The sequence below is a fragment of the Panthera pardus genome, unplaced genomic scaffold (assembly GCF_024362965.1).
Source record: "Panthera pardus isolate Hobbes unplaced genomic scaffold, ASM2436296v1 HiC_scaffold_7, whole genome shotgun sequence".
In the NCBI taxonomy this organism is placed as follows: Eukaryota; Metazoa; Chordata; class Mammalia; order Carnivora; family Felidae; genus Panthera; species Panthera pardus.
The window spans coordinates 37,853,615-37,880,362 of record NW_026527002.1 but is presented as its reverse complement, the minus strand read 5'-3'; the positions used below and the strand labels follow the sequence as shown (position 1 = coordinate 37,880,362).

The 26,748-nt window shown below is 41.4% G+C and overlaps 1 protein-coding gene and 1 long non-coding RNA gene across 6 annotated transcripts in view; one reads left to right on the top strand and one right to left on the bottom strand.

Annotated features, from left to right (window-relative positions):
* Positions 1-26,748, top strand: part of PIP4P2 (phosphatidylinositol-4,5-bisphosphate 4-phosphatase 2) — an 85,372-nt gene that overhangs the window by 19,893 nt on the left and 38,731 nt on the right. Inside the window, exons 2-3 of one of the 5 annotated variants that reach the window (XM_019453431.2) lie at positions 11,326-11,738; positions 20,120-20,195. In XM_019453431.2, the coding sequence (XP_019308976.1) occupies positions 20,189-20,195 (7 nt within the window). In that variant the 5' untranslated portion in view covers positions 11,326-11,738; positions 20,120-20,188. Of the gene's footprint in view, positions 1-11,325; positions 11,739-11,776; positions 12,851-17,288; positions 17,482-20,119; positions 20,196-26,748 lie in introns of those variants that run through there. The other 4 variants (XM_019453429.2, XM_053896522.1, XM_019453428.2 and 1 more) reach the window with 4 other exon arrangements.
* On the bottom strand, positions 4,664-13,059 carry LOC109269478 (uncharacterized). The gene is made up of 3 exons (XR_002081091.2): positions 12,833-13,059; positions 8,580-8,765; positions 4,664-4,840 (listed from the first exon to the last, which is right to left on the bottom strand). It is a non-coding gene; the product is annotated as an uncharacterized LOC109269478 (long non-coding RNA).

Below are 26,748 nucleotides of genomic sequence, written 5' to 3'. Positions count from 1 at the left end.
AATATTTAAAAATAAAAAATAGTTAGATGCTCCCTTACCTGTGTTTTCATGGTGTTTTCTTCATATAACCATTAGTGCAGAAATGGTTTGATTTTCTAAGTTTTGTCACACTGGACTGCAAAGTCCAAAATTAGAAGCCACACTTTATTCATTTTTATGTCCCCACTCTTAGGATAGTGCTTGTACAAAGGAAGCAATCAATAAATGATTTTTATATTGAAGAAAAGGGCAGATGATAAGAATAGCCATTTGGAGAAAACAATCAAGCAGTTGAATCTGAAACTCTAATATTATTGTAATGAAAGAATTTCAAATATTGAAAAATTTTATGTTATCTCACTGACTAATCCTGGGAAGCATTTTGTATTGATTCATGTTTTTAATCCTCTGGTTCATTTGAAATAGGAGAAATCTTGGGGCACCTAGATGGCTTAGTCAGTTAAGCATCTGACTTCAGCTCAGGTCAGGATCTCACGGTTCATGAGTTCAAGCCCCACATCAGGCTCTGAGCTGACAGCTCAGAACCTGGAGCCTGCTTTGGTTTTTGTGTCTTCCTCTCTCTCTGCCCCTCCCCTGCTTGCACTCTGCCTCTCTCTCAAAAATGAATAAACATTTAAAAAAAGAAATAGGAGAAAACTTAAAGGTAGAAACATTTGTTTAGAGCTTATGTTTTATTTTAATCAATTTTGCCTAAATGGAAATTCATATTATTATCTTCAAGAGATATTTTCAACTTTTAGAAACAAAAAGCAGGTCACATATAAATGTAGATCTTTTTTGTATCAGCCCCACTAAAAGCTACCTTTTTATCTCTGATTATTACTCTGAGTATTTCTACCAAGGGATTATAGATTTCTTACACCATAAAGAGTATCACCTTTATTTGTATATATTTTACTTTCTTCTAGTAATTTTTTTACTTTGTGTTCATTAACACAAAGTAGTTAAGAATTTAGTTAAGAAGTGAGATTTTTGTCTGCACGGCGTGATCCGTGACCAGACATAATTTAAGAGTCAACTTAGGACCGTTAAGAGGATTTGCCATTGTGTTACAGTGTGAAGAAATCCTTCTGTGGAAGGTAGAACGGTGGCCCACCACATCCTAAGCCCTGGGAATATGTTACCTTACATGAAACATGGGACTTTGCAGAGGTGATTAAGTTAAGAATATTGACATGGAAAGAATTTCCATATGAATAATCACAAAGGCCCTTCTATGTGAAAGAAGGCAGGACAGGCGGAGTCAGAGACTTGAAGGGGCTGCACTGCTGGCTCTGCAGATGGAGGAAGGGGACACACAAGGGGAGGTGTGCAGGTAGTCTCTGGGAGCTAGAAAAGGTGAGAAAACAGACTCTTTTCTGGAGCCTCCACTGAGGAATGCAGCATTGCTGACAGCTCAAGTTTAGCCCAGTGAGAACCATTTTGGACTTTTGAGCTCCAGAAATGTAAGATAGTAGTTTTGCATTTTTTTTAATTTGTAAGGAAAATATTACTCGCCATCCATAAAAATGGAGCTTTTGCACTCGCAACTAATGATCAAAATCCTACACTGCCCTATGTGCATGTGGTAATTTGTTACAGCAGCAAAGCAAACTGATACACTCCCCTTGTATTATTCTACATACATGATATTATTGGTAAATGAAAAGCCCCTCCCGTCATGCAGGCCAGAGACAGCTGCATGTGATCAGTCTCACTAGTCTGACCAGTGTTCACGAGTGTGGTCAGGGTGATTGATGACCAGTGAGAATACATAACACATAAGGCCGGTGGCAAATTGACTCAGGCAGACAAAACAAGATGCCTTTGAAAGACTCAGTGACCTGAGGCATATCCTTAACAGTCAGATGACCAAGACAGTAGTCTTGAGAGTAAATGCCCAGTAAGACATGAGAAGGACAAGGCAGGAAATTGTACTCTGTTAACTCATGTACCATATATTCTAGGTTTAGCACAAAATGAGAAAGAATGTAGATAGAACTTCTATGAGCAAAAGAAGACAGTTTGCTATTTCATGGGCTATAAATTACAGAGCATATAAAGAAAGATCATATCCAGAAACAGAATATATTGAAAAATTAGACAGCCATTAAAAATATTTTCACAGGCAAAATAGAAAGACAATAAACCAAGAAAAAACATTTGCCTTATTTTTTTATATGTATTGAACTTTCAAAAGCTGACTGTGGATCAAGGGGATAGGTATTTTATTCAGGCTATTGCAACAGAGAGAATATCCAAAGACAGTGTTTCCTGGAAAATGGGAAACGAGATATTTTATATAGCAAAGAAACAAATTGGCAGAGTCCCAATTACAAGTTTGGTAAGCAATCAGGCAATCTTTCAGAAAAAGTGCGTGCATGCGTGTGTGGGGTGGGGGGAAGAGAGGGGGAGAGAGAGAGAGGGAGAGGGAGAGAGAGAGGAGTGGGGAGAGAGAGAGGGAGAGAGAGAGATAGGGAGAGAGAGAGATAGGGAGAGAGAGAAAGAGGGAAAGAAAGAGAGATAGGGAGAGAGAGAAAGAAAAGAGTGGGGGCGCAGGAAGAGAGATTTGGCCTGTTATAGTTCATTACATCCTGTTCTTGGAGTTGTTAACTCAAAGAATTTAGAGGGATGGATTAGTCTCTCAGTACCAGGGAGCACCAGGGTCCGTGTACCTTCAGAGAAGAAAATTTTACATTTCTCCACACAGGCAAAAGACAAGTATATTTGCCTATCTGAAGATAAAGAAATTCTTTATAACTCTTTCTGTGTATTTCTTGATTAGGGAAAACACCCCCTGCTGTAATAAATAAACTCTGAAATCTCAGTGGCTTAACACAGTAAAGCACATTTCTCACAAAACTCTCCAAATCCAGTGTTCTTGGTGGGTAGCTCTCCTGTACATAGTGATTAGTGTCTCAAGATCCTTCTTTCTTGTACCATTTTCAACAATGTGACTCCCACGGTCTCCTTGGGGGTCATTCCCTGCCATCTCTCTTAGAGGAAAAAAGAGAGTTGCAGGATCATGAAAGGAATGTTTTTATGGGCCAGGCTAAAAGTACCTCTGTAATCTTCCATTGGCCAGAATTCGGACATATAACTATTGTTAAGTGTAAGGATGGCTGGGAAATGTGGTTTAGCTGGGTTTTTAGAAGGAAAAGGGAATGGATTTTGTCAATCAATAAAATTTTAAATTAAAGTTATAAATAAAAATTTTAAGTGATAATAAAAAAGGTGAACTTCCCAGTGGAAAAGTGGTCAATACCAAGGACTACTAAAAATATTCAAGAATATTAAGAATCATTAAGGATAAAGTTAACTAAGTCACAAAAAATCTACTTTTCATATTAAGCTGTCAATATTAAAAATAATGGTCCATGTTATTTTCCTAAGCTACTGAGAAATGGAGAGTCTCCGTCACTACAAGTGAGGGTATAAAATGGTTCCAAGTTCCAGAGGGCAATTGACAATATATGCCCCCAAATTTTTACATGTGCATAGTCTCTGATCTGGCCTTCCATTCAAAAAAAATTTATCCTAAATAAATCTCAGAAAAGTGTTCAAAGATTGACCGAAGTCATCCTTGACTTCTGTTTTTCATACACTACATGAAATCCGTCAGGAAATCGTGTTAGATTTACTTTCACGGTATATCCAAAATCTGACTCCTTTTTTCCACCTTTAGTCCTTCTATTTTCTTACCTACAGTCCAATTTTAACACAAGCAGCCATTGTGATTCTTTTAAAACCTGTGTCGTTCCTCTACCCTAAAAGCCTCCAAGAGCGCCAAACTTTTCTCATCTCAGAGGAAAAGCCAAACCGGCTGCATATGATCTGCCACACCCAGGTCAATGGCAAACTTCTCTGATCTCATCTTTTAGTCCCCCACCCCACCCCCACTCCCCAGCTCACTTTGCTCAGGCCACACAGGCTTCCTTGCCATTCCTGCACGTGTCAAGTGTGTTCCCTCCTCGGGACCTTGCCGTTCACTGTCCCTATCTCTGCTCAGATATCAGGGAAGCCTACCAAATTCCTCCATGCAAGAAAGCAATGTGCCCCCTCTACCCTCTCTCTCCTATTTCCCCTTACACCGCTTGATTTCTCCCCATCACATTTATCACCACCTGATATATTACATATCCTTGTTCACCTGAGTGTTACCGGTCTTCAGTTGTAATGAGGTCAGGGGTTTTGTAACTCCTAGAAGAGTGCCTGGCACATGGAAGGCATTCAGTAAGTGTTTGTTGAATGAGTGAATAAAATATTGCAAAATTTCTGAAACATTAAAAAATAGGGGACTGGTTAAATAAACTGGATGGTGCACTTGAGGGTCAGACAGACCCTCTGCCTGACCTTCTGCTAAGACAGAATCGAAAGCCTAGACGTGCAGAAAATAAAACTAGAATGTGTTTTGTATCTCCTAGGAGGAAATTCTGGGAATACCAATTTCTAAAGAGGTAACAGTTACTTTTCTTACCCAACTGGTTTCTGAAACCATAGGAAAAGGAAGTTTCTCATCATAAAACGTGTTTTTGCGTTTATCAACTGCTCCGCTGGTCTCAGATAGGTTTCTCTGTGAAAATGGGTGTTTCCAAGGGCAAAGAGGATTTTTAAAAAGCAATCTTATTCTTTGCAGATTGTATTAGCGTGCTGGAGTATCCATAGGAAAATGCCTGCAGACTGCTTGGTTTAAAGAGCAGAAATTTATTTCCTCACAGTTCTGAAAGATGGGAAGTCCAAGATCAAGGTCCAACAGGGCCGCGTTTCTGATGAGGACACTCTTTCTGGCTTGCAGATGGCTGTCTTCTCACTATGTCCTCAGTTGGTCTTTCCTCAGTGCAGATTCATCGAAAGAGAGAGGCTGAGACAGAGCAAGCACGTGTGCGTGAGCACAACCTCGGGTATCAGACCATCAAACCTATTGGATTAGGGCCTCACTGTTATGACCTCATTTAACCTTAATTACCTCTTAAATGCTGTATCTCATCTTTGTAGTCACAGCATTTAGTACTAGATACTTGTATTTATTTGTCAACAATGTTTTAGCCAAGGAAAGCTTGAATTTGGGGCAGCAGTCATATATATTTCTCTATCTCTGTATCTCTGTATCTATCTATCCATCTATCCATCATCTATCCATCTATCCAACTTACTAAACAAATGTAACTCAGTGAGGTACAAATAAGAAATGGTTATAGTCTCCTCCAAATACTGCCCTTAAAACAGCCATTTTAAAGCCCCTCCCCCCCGCACCCCCACCTGTCACAGATATCTTGTCACATCTGTAGGTTCTATAACTTCTTGGTCAATTTCAGTGATTAAAAATCCATTCAGTCTGTAACTCCAATTTCATATCCAAATAAAAGATTTCTTTCTTCTGTCATCTGCTAGCATGGCGGTTTGGAGGACTGGAAATGGGGAGAGGGTATGGCCTTCTCTTTACCTTTTTCCCATTTTCTACCTTGGAGGGAAGAGTGTAGTTTACTTCTGGGCTGTAGGTCCTTCCTTCCTTTTCTGGTTCCTAGCTTCTCCAGTGGACACGGGGAGGAGCCAGAGGGATTAAAGGGGCCATCATCGTCATCTTCCTCAGGCTGTTTGGCACTCACTGTTGGACCAACACCACCCTGCCATTGACAATGGTCTCTCCATAGCAGGTATTCAGATACTGGATTTCCAGAGGAGGCACAAATAGGAGTTCTTTAGGGGCCTTCCCAGTCCACAGTGTCTCGTTTAAATTTTTCCAACTCTCCTCAGCTCTTGCACTCAGTGGCATACTCCTGAACTTTTGTTTTTGTTGCCGGGGGACTTTTTTGCCTAGTAGTTAGTTTTGTGTGTGTGTGTTGGTGCGAACATGATGGCACAACCCCAGCTTTGTGGTACTCACTTGGCCTACCAGAAGCTCACATTCTCATCAAAGCAGAAGTGATAGCTGGGCTACACCACAAGCCTTCCTGTTTCTCTTACTGACATTCACCAATTCCTTTTTTCCTGTTCACGTAGACTTTAGGAAGATGGACTGGCATGTGTCCTAATTTGAGGTACGAGTAGAAAACGGAGTGCAGGCACCCCCAGACTTTGCAAGTAATTCTCTTACAGCCCTTCTCACTTGGCCTTTTGGAAACGGGTAGGGAAAAGCCACAGTAGAACTTTGTTAAGCCAACAATTTATGACTCCAGTGATTCTCACTTTTTCTCCTCCTTCTCTGGCTTATATGATTTGCGGTAATTGTGGTTATTGAGGGCCCAGTGCTGCTGATTTAGTATGTGCAAATACTTACTGCTTCTTTATCTTCAGCTTTGGACCCTGGCTGGCAGTTTTGGGTCAACAGGGAAAGTTCTACACAAGTTCAGGTCACATATCCTCTCTTGAACTTCATTTCACTCTTCTCTTTTGGAGGGTGCTTATAGAGCTTGTGTCTTATTTTACGCATATTAGCATACTATGAGATGCAGGACAGCTATCCTCCATTTTGCTGATGAAACTGAGATAGTGACAGGCAATCCAGGACAAATTAACTGAAAACTCTTCTGTGACCACAGTCAAGCCTGCACCCCTCCTCGACTGTTTCTGCAAAACGTAGCACCTTTTTCAACTCCGGAACATGGCATTGTTCTTTTGGGCTTACAAGTTTGTCTGCTGGAGAAGCGAACAAAAGCCCTTGGAGCTAAAGGCAAACCTCTTTACCCTAGACACGGTGGAGTACCCATCCTTCAAGTTTCCCTCACCAAACACCCAGGTTCCTGCCTTCCCAAGCCCCACAGTGATGAAGGGGCACTGATATTTCATTCTGCATGTGAAATATAAATCCCTGTTTCCTTGGACCTGACAGTGTTCCTCAATGTTTCTTTAATAGGAATTTCCAAAGGACCCGGGAACCTTTATGCTTAAATACAACCCCTTCAGGCCTGCTGAGATGCTCCAGAGTTCTTGCATTGAGCATGCAGGCTACACACTGAGATGCTACCCTGTGTAACTATAAGTTAAGTATAAATGAATTAGTGAGTTAAAAATATAAACAGGGGTGCCGGGCTGGCTTAGTTGGTAGAACATGCAACTCTTGATTTCAGGGTCATGAGTTCAAGTCCCACACTGGGCATGATGCCGACTTAAAAAAAAAAAAAAAAAAATATATATATATATATATATATACACATATAAATATAAACATATAAAATATATATTTTTATATTTTATATATACATATAAATATATACATATATACACATATATATTTATGTGTGTGTGTATATATATGTATGTGTATATATATGTATATGTATATTTATATATACACACATATAAACATACTCAGGGGCACCTGGCTGGCTGAGTCAGTATAGCCTGCAACTCTTGATCTTGGGTTATGAGTTCAAGCCCCATGTTGGGCCTAGGGGTTACTTAAAAAAAAAAAAAAAACAATAAACAAACAACCAAAAACATGTGTGTGTGTGTGTGTGTGTGTGTGTGTGTATGGATTAAACATATATATATATATATATATATATATATATATGGATTAAACATATATATATGGATTAAACATATATATACACATATATATACACACACATATGTATATATGTGCCTTACATTTGTGCCTTCTCTGGAAATCCATATATATATACACACATATATACATATATATACACATATATATATACACACATATGTATATATGTGTGTGTGTGTATATATGTATATATATATGTATATATGTGTGTATATATATATATGGATTTCCAGAGAAGGCACAAATGTAAGTTCTTTAGGGGCCTTCCCCATCCCAGTGTCTTGTTTAAATTTATATATATTGTACTCCTAGTATATACAAGACCATTGTACTCCTAGCTTAGTTCAGTGATGCTTATCCCCTGGTTTCCCTTCTAATAGAGTTAAAAAGGGAGAGCAGTAAAAAAAAAAAAAAAAAAAAGCTTATATTTATAGCAAATCTATGTGCCAAGCACTGATAATTATTTATATTCCATACATTTTCTCATTCAATTATCATAAATACCCTATGAGTTGGTATTATTTTCTTTGTTTTACAGACTAATTCAACAAAAGAGGTATAGAGAAGTTAAATTAACTGAACTAAGATCACTATTTAGAGGTACTGAATTCAAATTATATGCAATCATATTGAAATATAATTGATCTCCAAGCCTGCCCCCCCCCCAGCACAGAGGAGAAAGATGGAGACATCAAGGTGACCAAGTGGAGGTAGCATGTGGTTATGCGCCAAGGAGAGAAATTATAATCCTTACAATAACATATTTAATATGAGTATGCTTTACGTTGCACAGATATTAATAAAACATACTTCTTAGATGGACTTTAATGTTTCAAATTAAACTTCTTCCCCAAAACATGATGTTTCTTGAGGAACTCTCCTTTGCCTTTCTCACTGCTTTTCTTATATCAAATACTGTTTTAGCTGTGATGGGTCATTATACAGTGACCTCCCTGCATTCATGCCCCTCTGCATGTGACACTGCCACACTTCCCATCAAGAGACTGAATTTATCCCTCTGCTCGCTTGAATGCGGGCTGGCCTTATGACTTGCTCTGACCAGTAAAGAGTGGTAGAAACAAGCTTGTACCTGTTCCAAAATTGGGACCCATGAGGCCTTGGCAGCATCTGCCTCTGCCCTGTGGGAGCGCTATTCTGAGAGTGAGTTCAACAAAGGTGCCCAGGATGAAAGCGAGTTTGGAGAGCGAGGATCAGCCAATCCAGCTTTCTCAGCTGAGTGCAGTCAGCAGCGCAACCACCAGCTGAATGCACCTTTCTGAAAAATAACGCATTGTTATTTCAGTCTCTAAGTTTTAGGATGCTGGATTCTTCCAAAGCAATAATAGGTTAACCAGACAAAGTGGGATGGACCAGAAGTACAAAGTAATAGATTAATTCAACAGGAATGAGTAGTTAAAGTACAAAGCAATAGATAAATGTAAGAGAAATTAGTATTGCTCCAACAAAACCCAAAGCACATGGCAGTCTTCAGGCCAGGCAGCGGGTGAATGCTGGAAGGGGCAGAGACGAGACTGTCGGTGAAAGCTAGAAAAGCAGGGAGGAGATTGCTCCTGGAGACCAGAGGGCAGAGAGTAGACCAATTAACTCTTGTCTGTGGTACCTTGTAGGTAGTAAACATACCTAATGAACTCATTGATCTCACTAATGTCATTTCCATGTAGAACACAGAAAGTAACAATTAGCTTCTTTTAGCTCTCTTTGATGGGAGGTGGCATTTTCTATCGCTGCCATAAAAAATTACAACAAACTCAACAGTTCAAACAGCATACATGTATCATTTTACAGTTCTGTTGAAATCCAGAGGCAGTAAAAATTAAAACCAGATGAGTAAAATAGTATTTAGCTAGAGTTTATTGTGCACAAAAGAATAGCTCACGAACTAGGTCTTCAAATCCAACACTGAGATGAAGCTTAGAGGCAGGATGTCATAGGATGGCTTATAAAGTGCAAATGAGGAAGTTGTTTAATCTTTACAATGACTGACGATCATAATAGGGGTTGATCATGAAGAGAGGCCTCTGAGCCTCTAACTTTCTTTGGACAGGAAGCAGGAGGCAGGCTGAGGGAGATACAAGAATATGGTAGAAGTGACATTATTTGAGACGCAGAGCCTAGATCTGGAAAAGGTGCCATAGCTTCCGCAGTCACCCTCTCACCCCTCAAATACTGCCTACCAGGTATGTGAAGAAGCCTGGAATGACAGACTTTGAAGAGCTGAAGAGAGACAACCCGCCCCCACCCCCCCCCACCCCCATCCAAGCTGCCTCAGTTGAGCTAGCCCCTAGCCAATCTGCCAGATGAATGCAGCTCCCTGAATACAAGCCCAGGCAAGACCAATAGAATAACCACACAACTACCTATAGAGACATGAAAAATAACAAATCATGTTGTTTTAAACCACTGGATTTGGGTATGGTGGGTTGCTCAGTAGTAGGTAACTAAAATTGTAGTGTAAGTAGCTTCAGTAAGTAGTAAGATACAGCCTTTACTAGCTCACACATTATCTATTTATATTGTGCTTGTATCCCAAAAGAAACATTACCTTATTTCCTGAGTAGAGATGGAAAAATACTATCATCATAAAATGCCTTGGATTGATAAGAATTATTTAATGTTTATTGAGTAACCATAAACTATAGTATTATTTTTATTTTATTTTATTTTTTTTAATTTTTTTAACATTTATTTATTTTTGAGACAGAGAGAGACAGAGCATGAACGGGGGAGGGTCAGAGAGAGAGGGAGACACAGAATCTGAAACAGGCTCCAGGCTCTGAGCGGTCAGCACAGAGCCCGACGCGGGGCTTGAACTCACGGACGTGACCGTGAGATCATGACCTGAGCCGAAGTCGGACGCTCAACCGACTGAGCCACCCAGGCACCCCTATAGAATTATTTTTAAACTAGAATGAAGTGATACCTAATAAAAGTTTTTTGTTTGTTTGTTTTTGTTTACTTTTTACGAAACTTCGCATTGCTGCAAATACACCCTTGGTTTACCCTCTACCTTGTATAGTGTGAGAAGAGTGATTACCACTAGCTGTGTCACCCTCTAATGAATTCTGAAATAGATAAAGAAGCCATATAAAGAAGGAAAGAAGGAAAGAAAGAAAGAAAGAAAGAAAGAAACAAACAAACCTTTTTACCTGGACAATAAAGGGACCCTAGTTGAAGAGAAAATAATGGAACAGTAAAAACGGTGGTCAGATGGCAACGCTGTCATCTTCATCAAAAAAAATCACAAGATGCTCCATGTTTTTTCCGCTAACAATTTGCTTTAGTAAGATTCTGGCACTGTGGAGGATTTACTCATACACTCGTTTGCTTATTTATTTGGCAAATATTTATCGAGTGCTTCTTAATGAACCAGGCATTGTGTTAGATACTGGAGATACAAGAGTTAATGAGACAGTTATGGTTTCTGACTCACAAAGTCAGTGGGGAATAAGGGGGAGGTGGGTAATAGAAACGTAAATCCACTGTTACAATCCAGTGTGATAGGCCCCAGGACAGGATGCTAGAGTAATAGGATTTTGTTGATTCTTCTTAAAAGTTTCTTTAACTCAATAGCTTCTTTCACTGCACCCTAAAACAAAAACAAAAACAAACCAAAAAGCCTACCATTCATTTTTGTAAAATGTTCATTTTTGCAGGGACCGCTACATCTTGACCTCTCACTTTTCAGGTTTCTGGAGATCTATAAACGCCCTTGGATTATATCGTATGGGGATCCTTATATTGTGTTGGGTCCTGATACTACTGACCCATAAAAGATGCTGCATAATAGAAAGCATTATTCTTTGATTTTCCCTTAGGATTTCCAGCTGATGCCTAAATGGATTTTTTGGAAGAAAGAGTATCTTCAGAGAGCAAAATGAAGACCCTTCTTAATGTAACATGAGAAGCAGTTTCAAATTTCTAAAGCCAGCTTTTCCTCCTGACCCTTTAAATCTACAGCTGGGACTACCAGCCTCATTTTTTATTTGTTTTCAACTGTGTTCCCACACAGACATCTGGAGGATAAAGACCATTGCCCCGTGTATTCACCTTTGTAGACCCAGGAAGCACATAATATATGTTTGTTGAATGGCTCCATGAATTACTGCAGAAAAATTATCTTTTGATAATTTCCTATTGCGTTTCTGTCTGGCATACTCAAAACGTTGATTTTTAAGCCACTTTAGCCAACCACCAAAATAGGAGAAGAAAAAAACAAGAAAGCATGCCGGTAACGATGCCTAGCTTTTTTTTTTCCTTACTCTCTTTTACATGTGAAAGATCATTCTAAAACGCTAGCTCAAGAAAAGTAGTTTTTAATTGCTTTACATTATTCATAAGCTTCATTATTGTATAAGGTGTCAGGGACAATATGGTCCAAAAACAAAACTATGAGGGCAACGTGTTTTGTCAAATTAAACTTGTAAAAGCCAGCACACTATGCATCATTTCAGTAAGATACTGTTAGGAGAGTGCCAAACAGATACGAGAAAACAAGGACAAGCAAGGAATGGCACCACTCCTGCAGAAATTTACTTCGTTCTAGACAACAGATACTGAAAAGTGATTTTCCAACAAAAGCAGCAGCAGCCCTCAAGAAGGAATTGATAACCTTAGGAGTAAGCTTTCTTCCCTTAACTGCTGCAAAGTTGGACGGCACAGAATCCCTCCTCCTCCCCCCGCCCCCGCCCCCATCTTGGAGCTGAACTTGAGATCCGTGTTTGCTGTAGTTTTTCCGCAGTCAAGGCCTTTTCTCCTACCCCCTTTCAGGTTGCTCTTTACCCTTCTTCCTCTTCTTAGCTAAGGAAACGTAAAGTACAAAGAGAAGAGTTGCAGCCCCTTTCTCTCGCCTCCCCCGCCCGCCCCTCTTTCTGTGGCTCCGCACCTTCCCTTCCCCGCCTTCCGGGGGCAGCCCTACTGTGTTCCCTGGCTCCCGCTCCTCCCCTTCTCCACTCCTCCCCTCCGCCCCTCTCCCGGGCTCCGTCTTTCTCGCTCCCCTCCCCTCCCCCAGACTGGCTTCCCAGCGCGCTTCCCTTCCCCCGCCTCTCGGTCCCGCACCCTCCCCTCCCCCCGCCTCCTGCCTTGTGACACAGCCCGGGTCCTCCCGGAGGCGGCGGCAGCAGCAGCAGCAGCGGCAGCGGCAGCAGCAGCAGCAGCGGCCGCGGCAGTAGCCACCACCTCCGCGGGCGCCGCAGCCCCCGGCTCAGCCTCCCCCCGGCCCCGCCGCCGCCGCAGTCATGGCTGCTGACGGGGTGGACGAACGCTCGCCGCTGCTGTCAGCATCCCACTCGGGGAATGTCACTCCCACGGCCCCGCCGTACTTACAGGAAAGCAGCCCCAGAGGTAAGGCCAGCATAGACCTTTCTACTTCGAAAGGAAAAGCCTAGAATGTGAAAGACCAAGGGAGCTGTAGCTCCGAGGCGGAGGCGAGCCTCTCACTTGGGCTGGGAGAGAGGGATGCTGACTGTGCCTTCCCAAGCCCGAACCTGCTTGGCTGGGAGCTTCCCCGCAGGGCTTTTGGTGGGGTGGAGTGTGAGCGTGAGTGTGTGTGTGTGTGTGTGTGTGTGTGTGTGCGCGCGCGCGCGCGTGTGTGTGTGTATTTCACCCCTTCTCACCCGCTGGGTGTGTGTGGGGAGTGTGTGTGTGTGTGTGTGTGTGGCGCGCGTCCGTCCGCGTGTGTGTGTGTGTGTGTGTGTGTGTGTGTATTTCACCACTTCTTGTCCAGGGGTACAGGATGTGACATGAATTTCCCAAACTGGGTTTTACTGTTTTAGAACAGCTCCTAAGTGCAGCTGGAGGAGGTGCAAATCTTTCACAATCATTCACAAATCCTTTCAGGTTGCTGAGAAACCCCTAGTACTGCTCACCTTGGGATCTGTCCTTGAAAGGGCTTAGCTTGAAAAATGTGCATCTCCTCCTGTTCCCCCACCAGTGCTCTGTTCAATCAGGGAATTGTCTCCCCAAAAGGAATAGAATGAATCAATATTCTTAATATGTCTGAAATTCCTGCCCTTCCCTGTTACTCCTCTTAGTAACGAGTATATGTTAGCTTTAATGGTGAATGATGAAGAATAAAAAGGAAGATGTACTATTTTTTATGCATGTCTGGGTGAGATTGAAATGAACTTACTTCTAAAAGTAACCCAAGTTAATCCTGCATGTACTTCTATTTATTTACTGCTCAAGATGGAATCAGAAACAATTTGATAGCGGTGGGATCTGAAGAAAGAAGTGTGTGGGTGGGGGGAGGTGTTTAGCAAACTATTCAAAGATCTTTGTTCTAAGCCTTGTAGTCGAGTTCTATAGTAGAAAGAAGGTGGAGTCAGGACTTACAGAAAATGGAAGACAAGACTTTAAAAAACCACTTAGAGTAATGAATGGTCAAATGTGGCACTTGCAAACGTAGCTTAAGTGCATCTCTCTTTTTGGCTGAATTTGAGAGGAGTTTAAAAACCCAAGGAGACAGATGTTAATGCCTTTGAAAATATGGGCAGATCATGTTTCTTGTAACACAACTTTTTCCAAGTTCAAGTCTGGAATTGGAGCGGTTGTGGAGCAGGTTCAACTTGTTTAGTGTTTAAAATTTCCACTTAATGAATTACAACAATCTAGATCTTAATCTGCACTTAACAAGAAGCAGGACAGAGGAAAAAGATGTTCAGCTGTGAATAATTCAGTGTGATCAATGAGTTAAGAAATAAGGTGCAAAATGGAGCAGAGACTCACCTACAGAAAAGCCACAAGTCATGTTTGTAGGTCCATGTTAAACTTGTATCAGAGGATACCAGTTGGGGGAATTTCCTTTAATGCACAAATTTGATATTAATATTTTACTCTTAACCTAAATTGGGTGGTCTAGAAGAAGTTTAACCACTTATAAATGAATGTTTCATCAAGTCACCCCTTGAGGCAAAATATTTGCAATTTATTAAAAGACAAACTTTGGAGTTAAGCAACTGTCCTCTGACAGATTTTCATGCCCTCTATCTTGCATCTTTGTTTTTGTATTTTTAGCCACAGTGGCGAAATTATTCCACAAAAATAGTCATACTCACGGACCTGCTTGTAGAATTCTGTATCATTTGCCATGTATTTGTTTAATCTGATAAAACCCCTCACATTACAGAAGAAGTTGCAAAGTCCAGTTCAGCCACTGAGAAAAAGAAGTTTCATTCCAGATAACTTAATAACCGAAGAAATTCAATGTATTAAAGAACGAAATTCAACTGAGTAAATTTGAAAGATCTTATTGGCTTGGGGCGCCTGGGTGGCTCAGTCAGTTAAGCATCCGACTTAGGCTCAGGTCATGATCTCACTGTTGGAGAGTTCCAGTTTGAGCCCTGAGTGGGGCTCTGTGCTGACAGTGGGGAGCCTGGATCCTGCTTCAGATTCTGTGTCTCCCTCTCTTTCTCTGCCCCTCCCCTGCTCATACTTTCTCTCTCTCTCTCAAAAATAAATAAAGGTTAAAAAAAATTGAAGACCTTACTGGCTTTATTTAATGATTCATGACTCGAGCAGCATCCCATCTAGCAGACAGAAGGGAGCTTCCAAAAGCTGTACAAAATGAAAGACTTCTATAGGCGGAATGGAGTGGGAACAAGGAAATTATACTGCCAGAAAGTGAAATGGTTGTGGGAAGACCACTTTCCTTTATGGGATGGCAGGGGTTTATCAGGCAGATGACCTCACTAGTGCGGATCAGGTAGTTCCTGATTCACTTTAAGATTCCATTTCTGGAAGAGGTCGAAAGTGTAATTAAGTCTCAGTTTGGTGATATGGAGCTAAGCTTAAGTGACTCCATTTTGAGCCCGTTGTCTTGTTTTTAACAATTGATTTAGCTAAAGCTGTTTCTGCCTTATGGTAGAATATAATTTTTTTTCTATACCTGGTGGATAAGAAAGGTTAGATAATTAGAAACACTAATTTCATGTGGCATAATACCTAGGAAGCAAGAAGCATAGATGAGAAGTGAGAACATTTTATGTGTTGGCATTTTTGTCAGAATATCTTCTCTTAAATAACAAATAAGCATCTTCATATATATTTTGAGTAATACACAAAATCCGATTCTAGAACACCAGTCCTATTTACCCATTCAGTGATTCACTGGGCAGCATGATGTGCTAGAGACTACTCTAGGTCAACAAGACTGACCAAACCCCCCTTGGAGCCCATGTTGAAGTGGGCAGAAATAATAAATAAACACAATGGCTAATTATTTGTATTGTAGGAAACACTCTGTTGCTAGACCAGATCTTTTCAGTCTTGAAAGTAGTTGACAAGAATTAGAGTTGAAGGTTGGGATTCAAAATAGAATAGAATGCACTTTTTGATAATGAACTTTGTTTTATAATACCATTCATAATTATGCACTTTTTTAAAAAAAAAATAGTTAAGAGCCATAACTCGTGATTATTTTCTCTAATCGAATCCTTTGCTGTTTGTGTTACCATCTAAGAACAGGAATGTTAGCTCTCCAAGATGAAGTATTCCGTTTTAAGTTGAAAGTTGGTGAAGTGTTTATTTATAGACAGGTTATTGATAATGTAGTGGGTAGTGGGAAGCAGTATTCTGCGTCTTGTTTTAGCACAGTCAGAATCATGTCTGGTCTGTGTAATAATCCACCTGGGTTTCTAAGTGGAATGCTTCTAGTGGTCTTTTACCATCAGTATCGGATTCCTGCACAGAGGAGAGGAATACCTCTCTGGTGATTAGAATACTCCATTTGGTACATGTGTCAGCTTTTGTTAAGGCATAGACATTAAAAGCAAAGACAGGTTTAGGCTCATTTGAAAAAAAAGATTGGAAGAAATACCACAAAACTTACATAATTTGACTATATTTAATTGATTTCTTTATACATCTGCTATTTTTATAAGTAGGATATAGCAAGAGAATATGACCTTTATATTTATAGACGAGACTCTGAAAAATGGTTTATATTTGGGATTGCCTAATTATCCATGTATTGAATAGGGAATGTGCTTATCTACTTCACTATAATTTTAAAGGAATTGTTATAAGAGACAGTTCATTTACTTAGTTTATTTCTGTCATTCATTCAGCAAATAAATATTTGAGTACTAGGTAAGTTCTGTGATAGGATGGGAAAAACAGATATGGCCCCTCTTCCAGTCTAGTGGGGGATATTGAGCCATCAATTACATAGTAATTTGAACAAATTCAAAGTGCAGTGGGGATAAGGACAGTGCCTGAAATTTATCCAGTGCAATGAAATTATATAATAAAAAGACTTAACCTGGTTAGGAAGACAGGGAAGACTTTCCTGAGACTTTATTGAGACTTTGGTCTCCAAGTTGAACGTGGGGAAAGGGGGATTGGAAACACATTCTAGACTAAGAAGACATTCTGTTACAAAAGCCTTCAGGAGGATGGAGTATGATGAGTACAAGGAACTGGAAGAAGGCTGGTGTGGCTAACGTGGAAGCTAACAGGGAATACACTGCAAAATGGGATTGGAGAAGTGGGTATGGTTAATGTTCTCCAAAGACCCTTCTCGCCCTCGAAAGAGCTATGCTTTTTGATATTCAAGTCCTTGGATAGTTCCTCTCCTCCTTGAATCTGGACTGACCGTGTGGTTCAATTTTGATGTATAGGATAAAGTAGAAGAGAACTGAATGACTTCAGAGACTAGGTCACAAGAGGTCTTGCAGCTTTTGCCTTGGTCTCTTATAAAATGTACCCTGAAGAAAGTAACTTGTCTTGTAAGAATTTGAATACACTGAGACTACCATGCTTTAAGGAACCCCTGACTACACATGTGGGGAGACTACATGGAGAGAGGGATGCTTGACCAGCCCTCAGACATGTGAGTGAAGAAGCCATCTTGGATGCCCAGCCCAGGTGAGCCTTCAGATGACTCCAACTCAAGCCAAATTCTTATTGTAGCTGTATGATAGATTCTAGATGATTCCCATCCAGCTCAAGCTGAACAATCCACAGAATCATGAAAGGTAGTATTAAACTGTTGTTTTAAACCACTAAGTTTTGGGGTGATTTGTTTTGCAGCAACAGATGGCCAGAGGAATTAAGTATTGCTCAGTCCATGCAGGGTATTATTGTTCATGTTGAGAAATTTTGCCTTCAACGAAGGGATGATCTGGTCACATCTTTATTATTATTATTATTATTATTATTATTATTACATATGTATCATCATCATGATTATTTAAATGGAAATACAATTGACACAACGTTACATTCATTTTAGGTGTAGAACACAGTGACTGGGATGTATGTTATGCTGTGCTCACCACAAGTATAGTTACCATCTGTCAGTATACAGCTCTCTTACAGTACCATTGACTATATTCTCTATGATGTGCCTTTTATCCATGGGACTTATTCATTCAATAATTGGAAACCTGTATCTTCCACTCCACGTTCTCCAACTTGCCCAACCTCCAACCCTCCTACCCCTTCCTACCTCCTCCCTCTGACCACCATCAGTGTGTTCTCTGTATTTATGGATCTGTTTTTGCTATTTGTTTGTTTTGTTTTTTAGATTCCATACATATGTGAGGTATTTGTCTTTCTCTGTGTTTTTATTTTTTTTAAGTTTTTTTAAAAAACTGATTGAGAGAGAGATAACTGGGGAGGGGCAGAGAGAGGGGGATAAAGAGAATCCCAAGCCAGCTTCACACTGCCGGCACAGAGCCCTACGTGGGGTTCGATCCCATGAACCGTGAGATCATGACCGGAACTGAAATCAAGAGTCAGATGCTTAACTGACCGAACCACCCAGGCACCCCTGTCTTTTTATTTTTAAGTAGGCTCTGCACTGGGTGCAGAGCCCAATGTGGGGCTCAAACTCATACTCACAACCCTGTGATAAAGACTTGAGTTGAGATCAAGAGCTGGACGCTTAACCGACTGAGCTATCCGGGTGCCCCTGTCTTTCTCTGTCGTATTTTACTTAGCATAATACCTTTTTGGTCTATTCATGTTGTCATAAATGGCAGCATCTTGTTCTTTTTTATGGCAGAGTAATATTCCAGTGTGTGTGTGTGTGTGTGTGTGTGTGTGTGTGTGTGTGTGTTGTGTGTGTGTGTATACATACACATTGCATCTTCTTTATCCATTCCTATGTTGATGGACTCTTAGGTTGCTTCCACATCTTGGCTATCATAAATAATGCTGCAGTATACATAGGGGTGCATATATCTTTTTCAATTAGTGTTTTTGTTTTCTTGGGGAAAATACTCAGTAGTGAAATACTGGATCATATGCCATTTCTATTTTTAATTTTTTGCGAAGCCTTCATACTGTTTTCTACAGTGGACGCACCAGTTTGCATTCTCACCAACAGTGTAATGAAGAACGTTCCTTTTTTCTCCACATCCTCGCCAACACTGTTGTTTCTTGTGTTATTGATTTTAGCCATTCTGACAGGTGTGAGATGATATCTCATTGTAGTTTTGATTTGCATTTCTCTAATGCCTAGTGATGTTGAGCAGCTTTTCATGGTTCGGTTGGCCATCTGTATGTCTTCTTTGGAGAAATCTCTATTCTATTTTTATTATTTTTAAATCACTCTATTTCTAGAGTAGAAAATGAGTGACAGTGGAGCAAGAGACAATGAGGATCCATGGCTTGAGTGGCCACTGAAATGATTCAGGCAGATCAGTTATGCTGTGATGATAGCTTGGACTCGGGTGGTGGAGGTGGAGACAAGATGATGTTAAGGAAGTAAATTAAAGACAACTTGATGGTAGATTGGCTGAGAGGGTGAGAAGGAGGTGGCAAGAATATCTTCCAGAGTGTCCACAGCCTGGTGTGATTGCCTACCCTGAGAGATCCCCAGAAGAGCATCAGTTTTTGGGAAACACAGGTCATGAGCTTACTTTTAGACATGACACATTTAAGATGGTTTCAAATATCCAAGAAGAGATGCCAGGTAGGCAATTGGACCTACAGGTGTAGAGCTGAGAAATGAGGCCTAGGTTAAAAAACACAAAATTGTGTTATTTGTGTATTGGTGACAGCCAAGTACGTGGATGTTGATTCAGAACTTCCCGAGGCCCCACCAGTGTGCCATGCAATGTGCTGAGATAGAACATACGTGTGTTAAGATATTGGTTGTCATCAGTCCTTGGAACAGCAGAAGGCTTTAGGCCAGAGGCCTCCATCTCTGAGTACCTATACAAATATTGTCATGTTCTCTGTGTACCAAAATGCACAAAAGTTTGGGAGACTATCTATGAGACCGCTTAGGGAGAAAAAAAACAAAGTAAAAAGAAGAGAGAGCCTAGGGTAAAGCTTTGAGATACTCCGACATTCAATGACTAGTTAGAGGAAGACTGATAAGTAGCTTCCAGGCAGGTAGGAGGAAAACCCAAAGACTCTCATATCACAGAATCAAGGAGAAGAAACCACTTCAAGAAAGGAGTAGTCGAACCTGTCCAAAGCTGCAAGAAAGAACAAATAGATAAGGGCTAAAAATGTCTTTTGAACTTAGTGTCACGGAGGTCATTAGTAACCTCAGTGATAATTGTTTATACGTGTTTATATTCAAGTCCTTTTTAAAGAATTGGAAAATTATTCATTTCCACCTGATCTAATATTCTAATGTACATTTATTTTAATTGTAAGATCCCTTCAAGGTGACTTAACTTCAGGGAAGAGGCCAATTCTTTATTCTGAAACACACGTAGATTTCGTATGAAATGTAAGTAGACGTTGTCATTTCCTTTTCGCCTTTGTTTCACTTTTTAAAAACGTGTACATTTGAAATTGCTTGAGGAACTGTTTTCAGTGACTAGAAAATAAATTCACTTCTGGTTGAAGAGATAAGTTATTTACTATGTAACCCCTGCATTCCTCACTTAGAAATTGTATTGTTTTTAGTGGTCCTCTTCTGTCCTCTACCTGCAGAAATCTAAAGTTAGAAATGGTGCCTCAGTTTAAAGTGGGGCAAAGTCTTATTTCACTTAGAACTATGTTCTGTTCCAGCCTAGAGTTTTGTTGAGTGTCTGAGTTCAGGCTGCTATCACAGAATACCATACACTGGGTGGCTGAAACACCACATTTCTTTCTCACAGTTCTGGAGGTCGGGAGGTCCAAGATCCAAGTGCCAATAGGTTTAGCATCTGGTGAGAGCTGAGGGTGTCTTCAGGTTGCAGAGTGCTGACTTCTTGTATCCTCCTCACATGATGGAAAGAGTGCACTCCACTCTCCACTCCTTTCGTAACAGCGCTAGCCTCATGCATGAGGGTTTCGCCGTTATGGCCTAATTACCTCTCAAAGGCCCCACCTCCTAATACCATCACACTGGGGGTGAGAGATTCAACACGAATTTTGAGGGGACGTAAGCATTCAGTCCGGTGCGCTGAATTAGAGTTCTCGAATATATTTGGGCAGTCTGTTACATTTCTGAACCTCCTCGCATCCTTGCGGAGTTTGGGGTTGGCTGTGGATTGGCAGGAGAAGGTGAGGCAGACCCAGAGACCCACACCATACGCATGACCCACTGTAAGGTTAGCGGCTGGACCACACACCCCGTGAAGGCCTCCCCGGGGGTGTGCACCGGCTGTGGTATGGACCAAGTAGGGTCTTGCTGAAGCTGATTTTGTGATAGGCTAAAACTAACGCCACCTATAGGAGAAGGATTTCAGACTGGTTCTTGGATCACAGGCTGCTTCGCTGAGGCCACATCCTTATGAAGGGAAAATGGAGCCCAAATGTTGGTGAAGTGTATCTGCTTCCAGTTTTCCAGTATTGCGGCAAGCCCATTTCTTTTATTTTTTTTTTTATTTTTTTTTTAACGTTTTATTTATTTTTGAGACAGAGAGAGACAGAACATGAACGGGGGAGGGGCAGAGAGAGAGGGAGACACAGAATCAGAAACAGGCGCCAGGCTCTGAGCCATCAGCCCAGAGCCCGACGCGGGGCTCGAACTCACGGACCGCGAGATCGTGACCGAGCCGAAGTCGGCCGCTTAACCGACTGAGCCACCCAGGCGCCCCAGCCCATTTCTTATTACAATCCTTTCCCACCGTTTGGCAGGCATCCGTCTCCATGATTCTTTTATTCTATTTTATAATGCCCACACTTCCTCCTGGCTCTAGCCAGCATCTTTAGTACGTTAATCAAGACATGTTTCATTCAGTCAGTCATCCTTTCAAATATTTGAGTGCCTATTGTACTGTTCCAGATGCCCGGGAGCTTATGTTCCAGTGAGAGATACATACAGTGAGCACTATAATTTCAGAGAGTGAAGAAAATAAAGCAGGGTATGAGGATGGAGGGTTAACTGCATGGGGAGTGTCTCTGATTGCTTCAGGAAAGATACCTCAGACAAGACAGTTGCTCAGAGACCTGAAAAATTAGCTGAAATCAACCATTGGAAGACAGGGGAGAAGTGTGCAAGTTGAAACATGCTGTTTGAAAACAAGGAGGGCGGTGGGTTACAGCGTGGTGTCTAAGGGGAAGTGTGGCGGAAGGGATTAGGGGACTGGGCCAGGGAAGACAAGGAGGGTTTGTAGGTCACCGTCAGAGATATGGTTGCATTCCGAGGGTAATGGCAAACCGTGGAGGGGTTGGAGCAAAGGAGAAACGTGAAATGCTTTACTTTTTAAGAAAATCGGGGCATCTGAGTGGCTGTCAATTGAGCATCCAACTTTGGCTCAGGTCATGATCTTGTATTTCATGAGGTCAAGCCCCACGTCGGGCTTGCTGCTGTCAGCACGGAGCCCGCTTTGGATCCTCTGTCCCTATCTCTCTCTGCCCCTTCCCCACTCACACTGTGTCTCAAAAATAAGCATCAAAAAAAGAAAGAAAATCATCGTGGTTGGGATGTGGGGAGTGGATTACTGGGGGGAAAATAAGACACTGAATAAGACATGGCACTAATCAGGAGGCTGTTCATGTGGGCTAGGTAAGAGGTCTGAACCAGGGTGGACGTGGCGGAAGGAAGCAGTGAGACGTGGTTGGATTCAGGGCATATTTAAACATAGAGCAGCAGGACTTGCCAACGGACTGAGTCAGTGGAAGAAAAGGAATCACAAATCTCCAAAACTGACCCAAGCAACTAGGAAACTCTGCTTTTATCTAAGGTAGACAAACAGGAGAAGAAGTTGTGTATGTGGGGGCAGGGGGAAGGACAGTGGAAATCCATATTCTGTTTTATTTTATTTTATATTTTAAAAATGTTTATTTTGAGAGAGAGAGAGCGAGTGTACACACACAAGTGGGGGAGGGGCAGAGAGAGAGAGAGGAAGAGAGAATCCGAAGCAGGCTCTAAGCTTTCAGCGCAGAGCCCTGTGGCAGAACCCAAGGCGGGGCTCGATTCTATGACCATGAGATCGTGACCTGGGCCAAAATCCAGAATCTGATGCTCCACTGACTGAGCCCCCCGGGTGCCCCTCAATACTCTGTTTTAGAAGCATTGAGTTTGAAATACCTTCACTCCTCACTCAGTTGGGGGTGTCGAGTAGGCAGTGGATGAGCAAGTCTGGGATATGAGGACACATCAGGGCTAGAGAGTAAATTTCATTCAGCAATTATTTATCATCTGTATGATAACACATCACTGTGGTGAGAGGTGATGCTGTGAATTTCCCATTCATTTCCAAGGACTTTGCATATGGTTTTCAGGAATGTCAAATGTTTAGGGTATAACATTCTGTTAAAATCTTGAAAGATTGGCAGATGGATACAGATGTTAGCCAGACGAATACAGATGTTAGAGAGGCGAGTTAGCCAGATGGATGTTCATTAACTATCTTTGAGGGCAATAAGCAACTATCTGGGAAGTGATCCAAATGGGGAAAAGCAGGCAACATTGGATATAGTTTTGTGCTCAGCTGTTTTGTGTTTCAGTTTTGTAAGGATGAGGAGATGTTGTATACACTGGGAGGGATATCCCTCTAATAGCTCTTAAGAGGGAATACATTCTTCCTGTTGTTTTCTGTTCTTTTGAGAGGACTTCTCTACTTTTGGGGGTGGGGGGAATGTATTAGCGTTTGTGTTGCTTTGGCACTTTTCCAGATTCTTTCCTTTTCCTGATTGCTGTCGTAAAGTGAATTTTTTTTCCCCCCGTAAGAATAAAAACAATGTGACAAAGGAATGGAAAGCATGGCTTCTCTTCCTGGCCTTCATGTCAGTTTCTCAAGCACTGGATATCTAAATCCCTTTATAATCTAAGAGATGATCTCACTACCAGGTATGGTTTAGCCTGTGGGACTTGATGCTTGAGTTCTTTCTGCTAGTGGCTAGCTGCTGACCTGAGCATAGTTATTTGACATCTCTGTGCCTCAGTTTCCTAAATGAGAAGGCGTGGTTTAGTATATTTCCTTTTGCTTTTCTATTCTATGACACAGTTGTTCTTGGTAAGCAATCTGGATACACCTACGAGAATAGATCTATAACTTTGAAATATAGGTGGTTATCTTATCTCACTCTTTTACTTCCAATGTCCCTCTTTCACTTAAGTTCCTACTCTATTACTCTCTGAAAATTGGAAAGATATTATATTAAAGAGTATTACATAGCTCTTTTAAGCATTGGAAGTCCAACTAACGTGCAATATATTATTCTGTAGAATGTGTTTGTATGTGCCACATGACGGTTAGGGCATTCTATCAAAGCATCTATTTCTAAAGGTAATGGCAAAATCCTTCTTCTTCCAAGCTGAAATATTTAACCTTGGTAGATTCATAATAGGGATTTTAAAACAGTGTATAAGAAAGTTTCTAATTGTTCAACATTTGAACATGTGGTTTCTACAGAGGGAGAATTTGGGGGAAGGTATGTTATAAGATGAAATCTTATAGTGTTAGAGAATAAAGTGCTAAGATTCACAGTCCAGAAGAAAAGAAACACAGGGTGAGAATAGTGAGTAGATTTAAGGTGAGAAGACTTTCATAAACACCCAAGTTGTTATTACTCTCAGGCCATAGGATGTTTCCCTAAAAAACACTGATATCTACTGAGCTGTATGAATTCTACCAATTAATACAAAACTATTTCAAAAATTTCTAAGAAAACCCTTTTCAGATTTACAGAATTCAGGGATCCTGTTCTGTTGGTTCTCTGTACAGAATACTTTGCCATGCTCAACGAAAGGGTGTTTGTATTTGCTACGAGTCCTAAATGAAGATGTAGGTTATTACTAAAACTATTAGACATGCCTGAATGCAGGCATGTTGTAAAACCACCACAGAAACAAGCATGGGAGAGCCACAGACTGGAAGACCATGCAGCTAGGAGAGAAATGAGGAAACTCTCCATTCCATTATGGGAAGATTGCTGTGATATACAGTGGCCATACCCTCTATTGGCTATAATGAGGAACTTTCTCTCCTGGATTAACTTCTGGCTTTTGTTAGCAATCTCTGTATTTTGAAATGAAATTTAGTTAACCCATGGGGTAAAGATATCTGAACACTAGAATTTAAGGGACTTATTCACTAAATATCTTTATACACTTAGTATATGCTTAAAAAATAAGTACTGGTTTTAGGAGGTTCATTTCACTCCAAATATGTGTCTGATTTTTTGCGTAGATTTACGGAGAATGAATCAGGTCAGGAAACAAATCGCATTTTTTTTTTCAAAATTTTTTTTAACGTTTATTTATTTTGGGGACAGAGAGAGACAGAGCACGAACAGGGGAGGGGCAGAGAGAGAGGGAGACACAGAATCGGAAGCAGGCTCCAGGCTCTGAGCCATCAGCCCAGAGCCTGACGCGGGCCTTGAACTCACGAACCGTGAGATCGTGACCTGAGCTGAAGTCGGATGCTTAACCAACTGAGCCACCCAGGCGCCCCCAAATCGCATTTTTTGAAATCCAAGTCAGCACAGACACTGTAGTTGATCAAGTGGAGGAAGCAAATGTGGCTTATTCACTGTCAATACTTGAAGAGAGCACTAGTACCACAGATGAGATGCATTAATAGAATGAGGCAGGAATATTGCCTTAAGAGAAACAGAGAAATCAGGGCAAAAAGCTTTTGTCGTCCAGGAATTGGTCATTGGCAGGTCACTGGGCACTTCTTGCCAGCACCTCCAGTTAGGAGGCAGTGTTCTGATACAGCCCGAACGCCTGAGACCACGGAGGGAGAGGAAAACGACAGATTAATAGCTCGTAGTGGAATTCAGTACACATCATCAGCTGCTGTAGAAGAAGGCCTGGTTTGTCGTTGCCTGGGGCCTGCTGCGGGCACCACATAAACTCTTACAAGCAATGCTGGAGGCATTAGGATGCAGATTGATCTTGGTTCCAAGCTGATACTACAACCACACTCAATAACGTGTGGCTGTTCTAGAGCTGCTGCGGAGGGAGGGGTTAACGGTAACAGGATAGAGAAAGGTTGCAGTATTGGAGGAAAGCTAAATTGTGCTAGAGTGAGTCCACTGCTACCCTCCTCTCCCCTCTGCCCACCCTGCACCCCTGACCCTCGCTCTGCCTTAGTCAGATTTAGATGCCTTCTTCTGTGCTCGAGAAGCCCCCGCGCACATCCTTCTCAGAGCGTTTACCGCACCAAGTTGTACTTCAGTTTCACTGCCTTTTTCCATGTTAAGAACATGAGCTCTTTGACCTCTGGAACCTGTCTCATTCCCCATGGTGTCCCCGACGGGCACCTAGCACTGTGCCTGGTGCATAATGGATGCTTGTGACCCACTGAATGCTCACTAACTTCTGGGAACCCACTGTAGAGTGCCTGACTGGCTGCTACTTTTCTCCTGGGTATTGCTGAAGGCCTCTTGACTTTGTCTGGCATCACAACTTATAGCGGGGCTTCCTATCACACGTCCGCAGTCACAACACTAGGATTTCCCCGGAGGAGCAGTTCGACTTAGAAAATAAGCAAACTGATGTGGTAGGTGTGGGCATGCACATTTTTTATGATAAATTCACCCCAACTTCCTAGCTCCCTAAGCTTTTGATTCTTCTCCTGCGCCATGCTAGGGATGTTCTGACATCACAGTGCCATGAAAGGTAAGGCCAAGTCTCACCAACAGACAAGTAAACTGATAGAGAGCTACTTGCAGCCTTAAAACAAACATGGAACCCAGAACATCTGACGAGCACACCCGTATGATTAAATTTGGCTCAGCTCAGTGTTATATTCCATCCTCTTTGGTTTAACACCCTTAGGATTTCCCCCCACACATATTCTCCAAGTTTCTGGCAGTATATATTTTCAAAACCTTGCAAGTCTCTTGATGTATATAGGCTGCTTCTTCCTGAGTCACGCTTTCTACTTGTACCTCCTGGA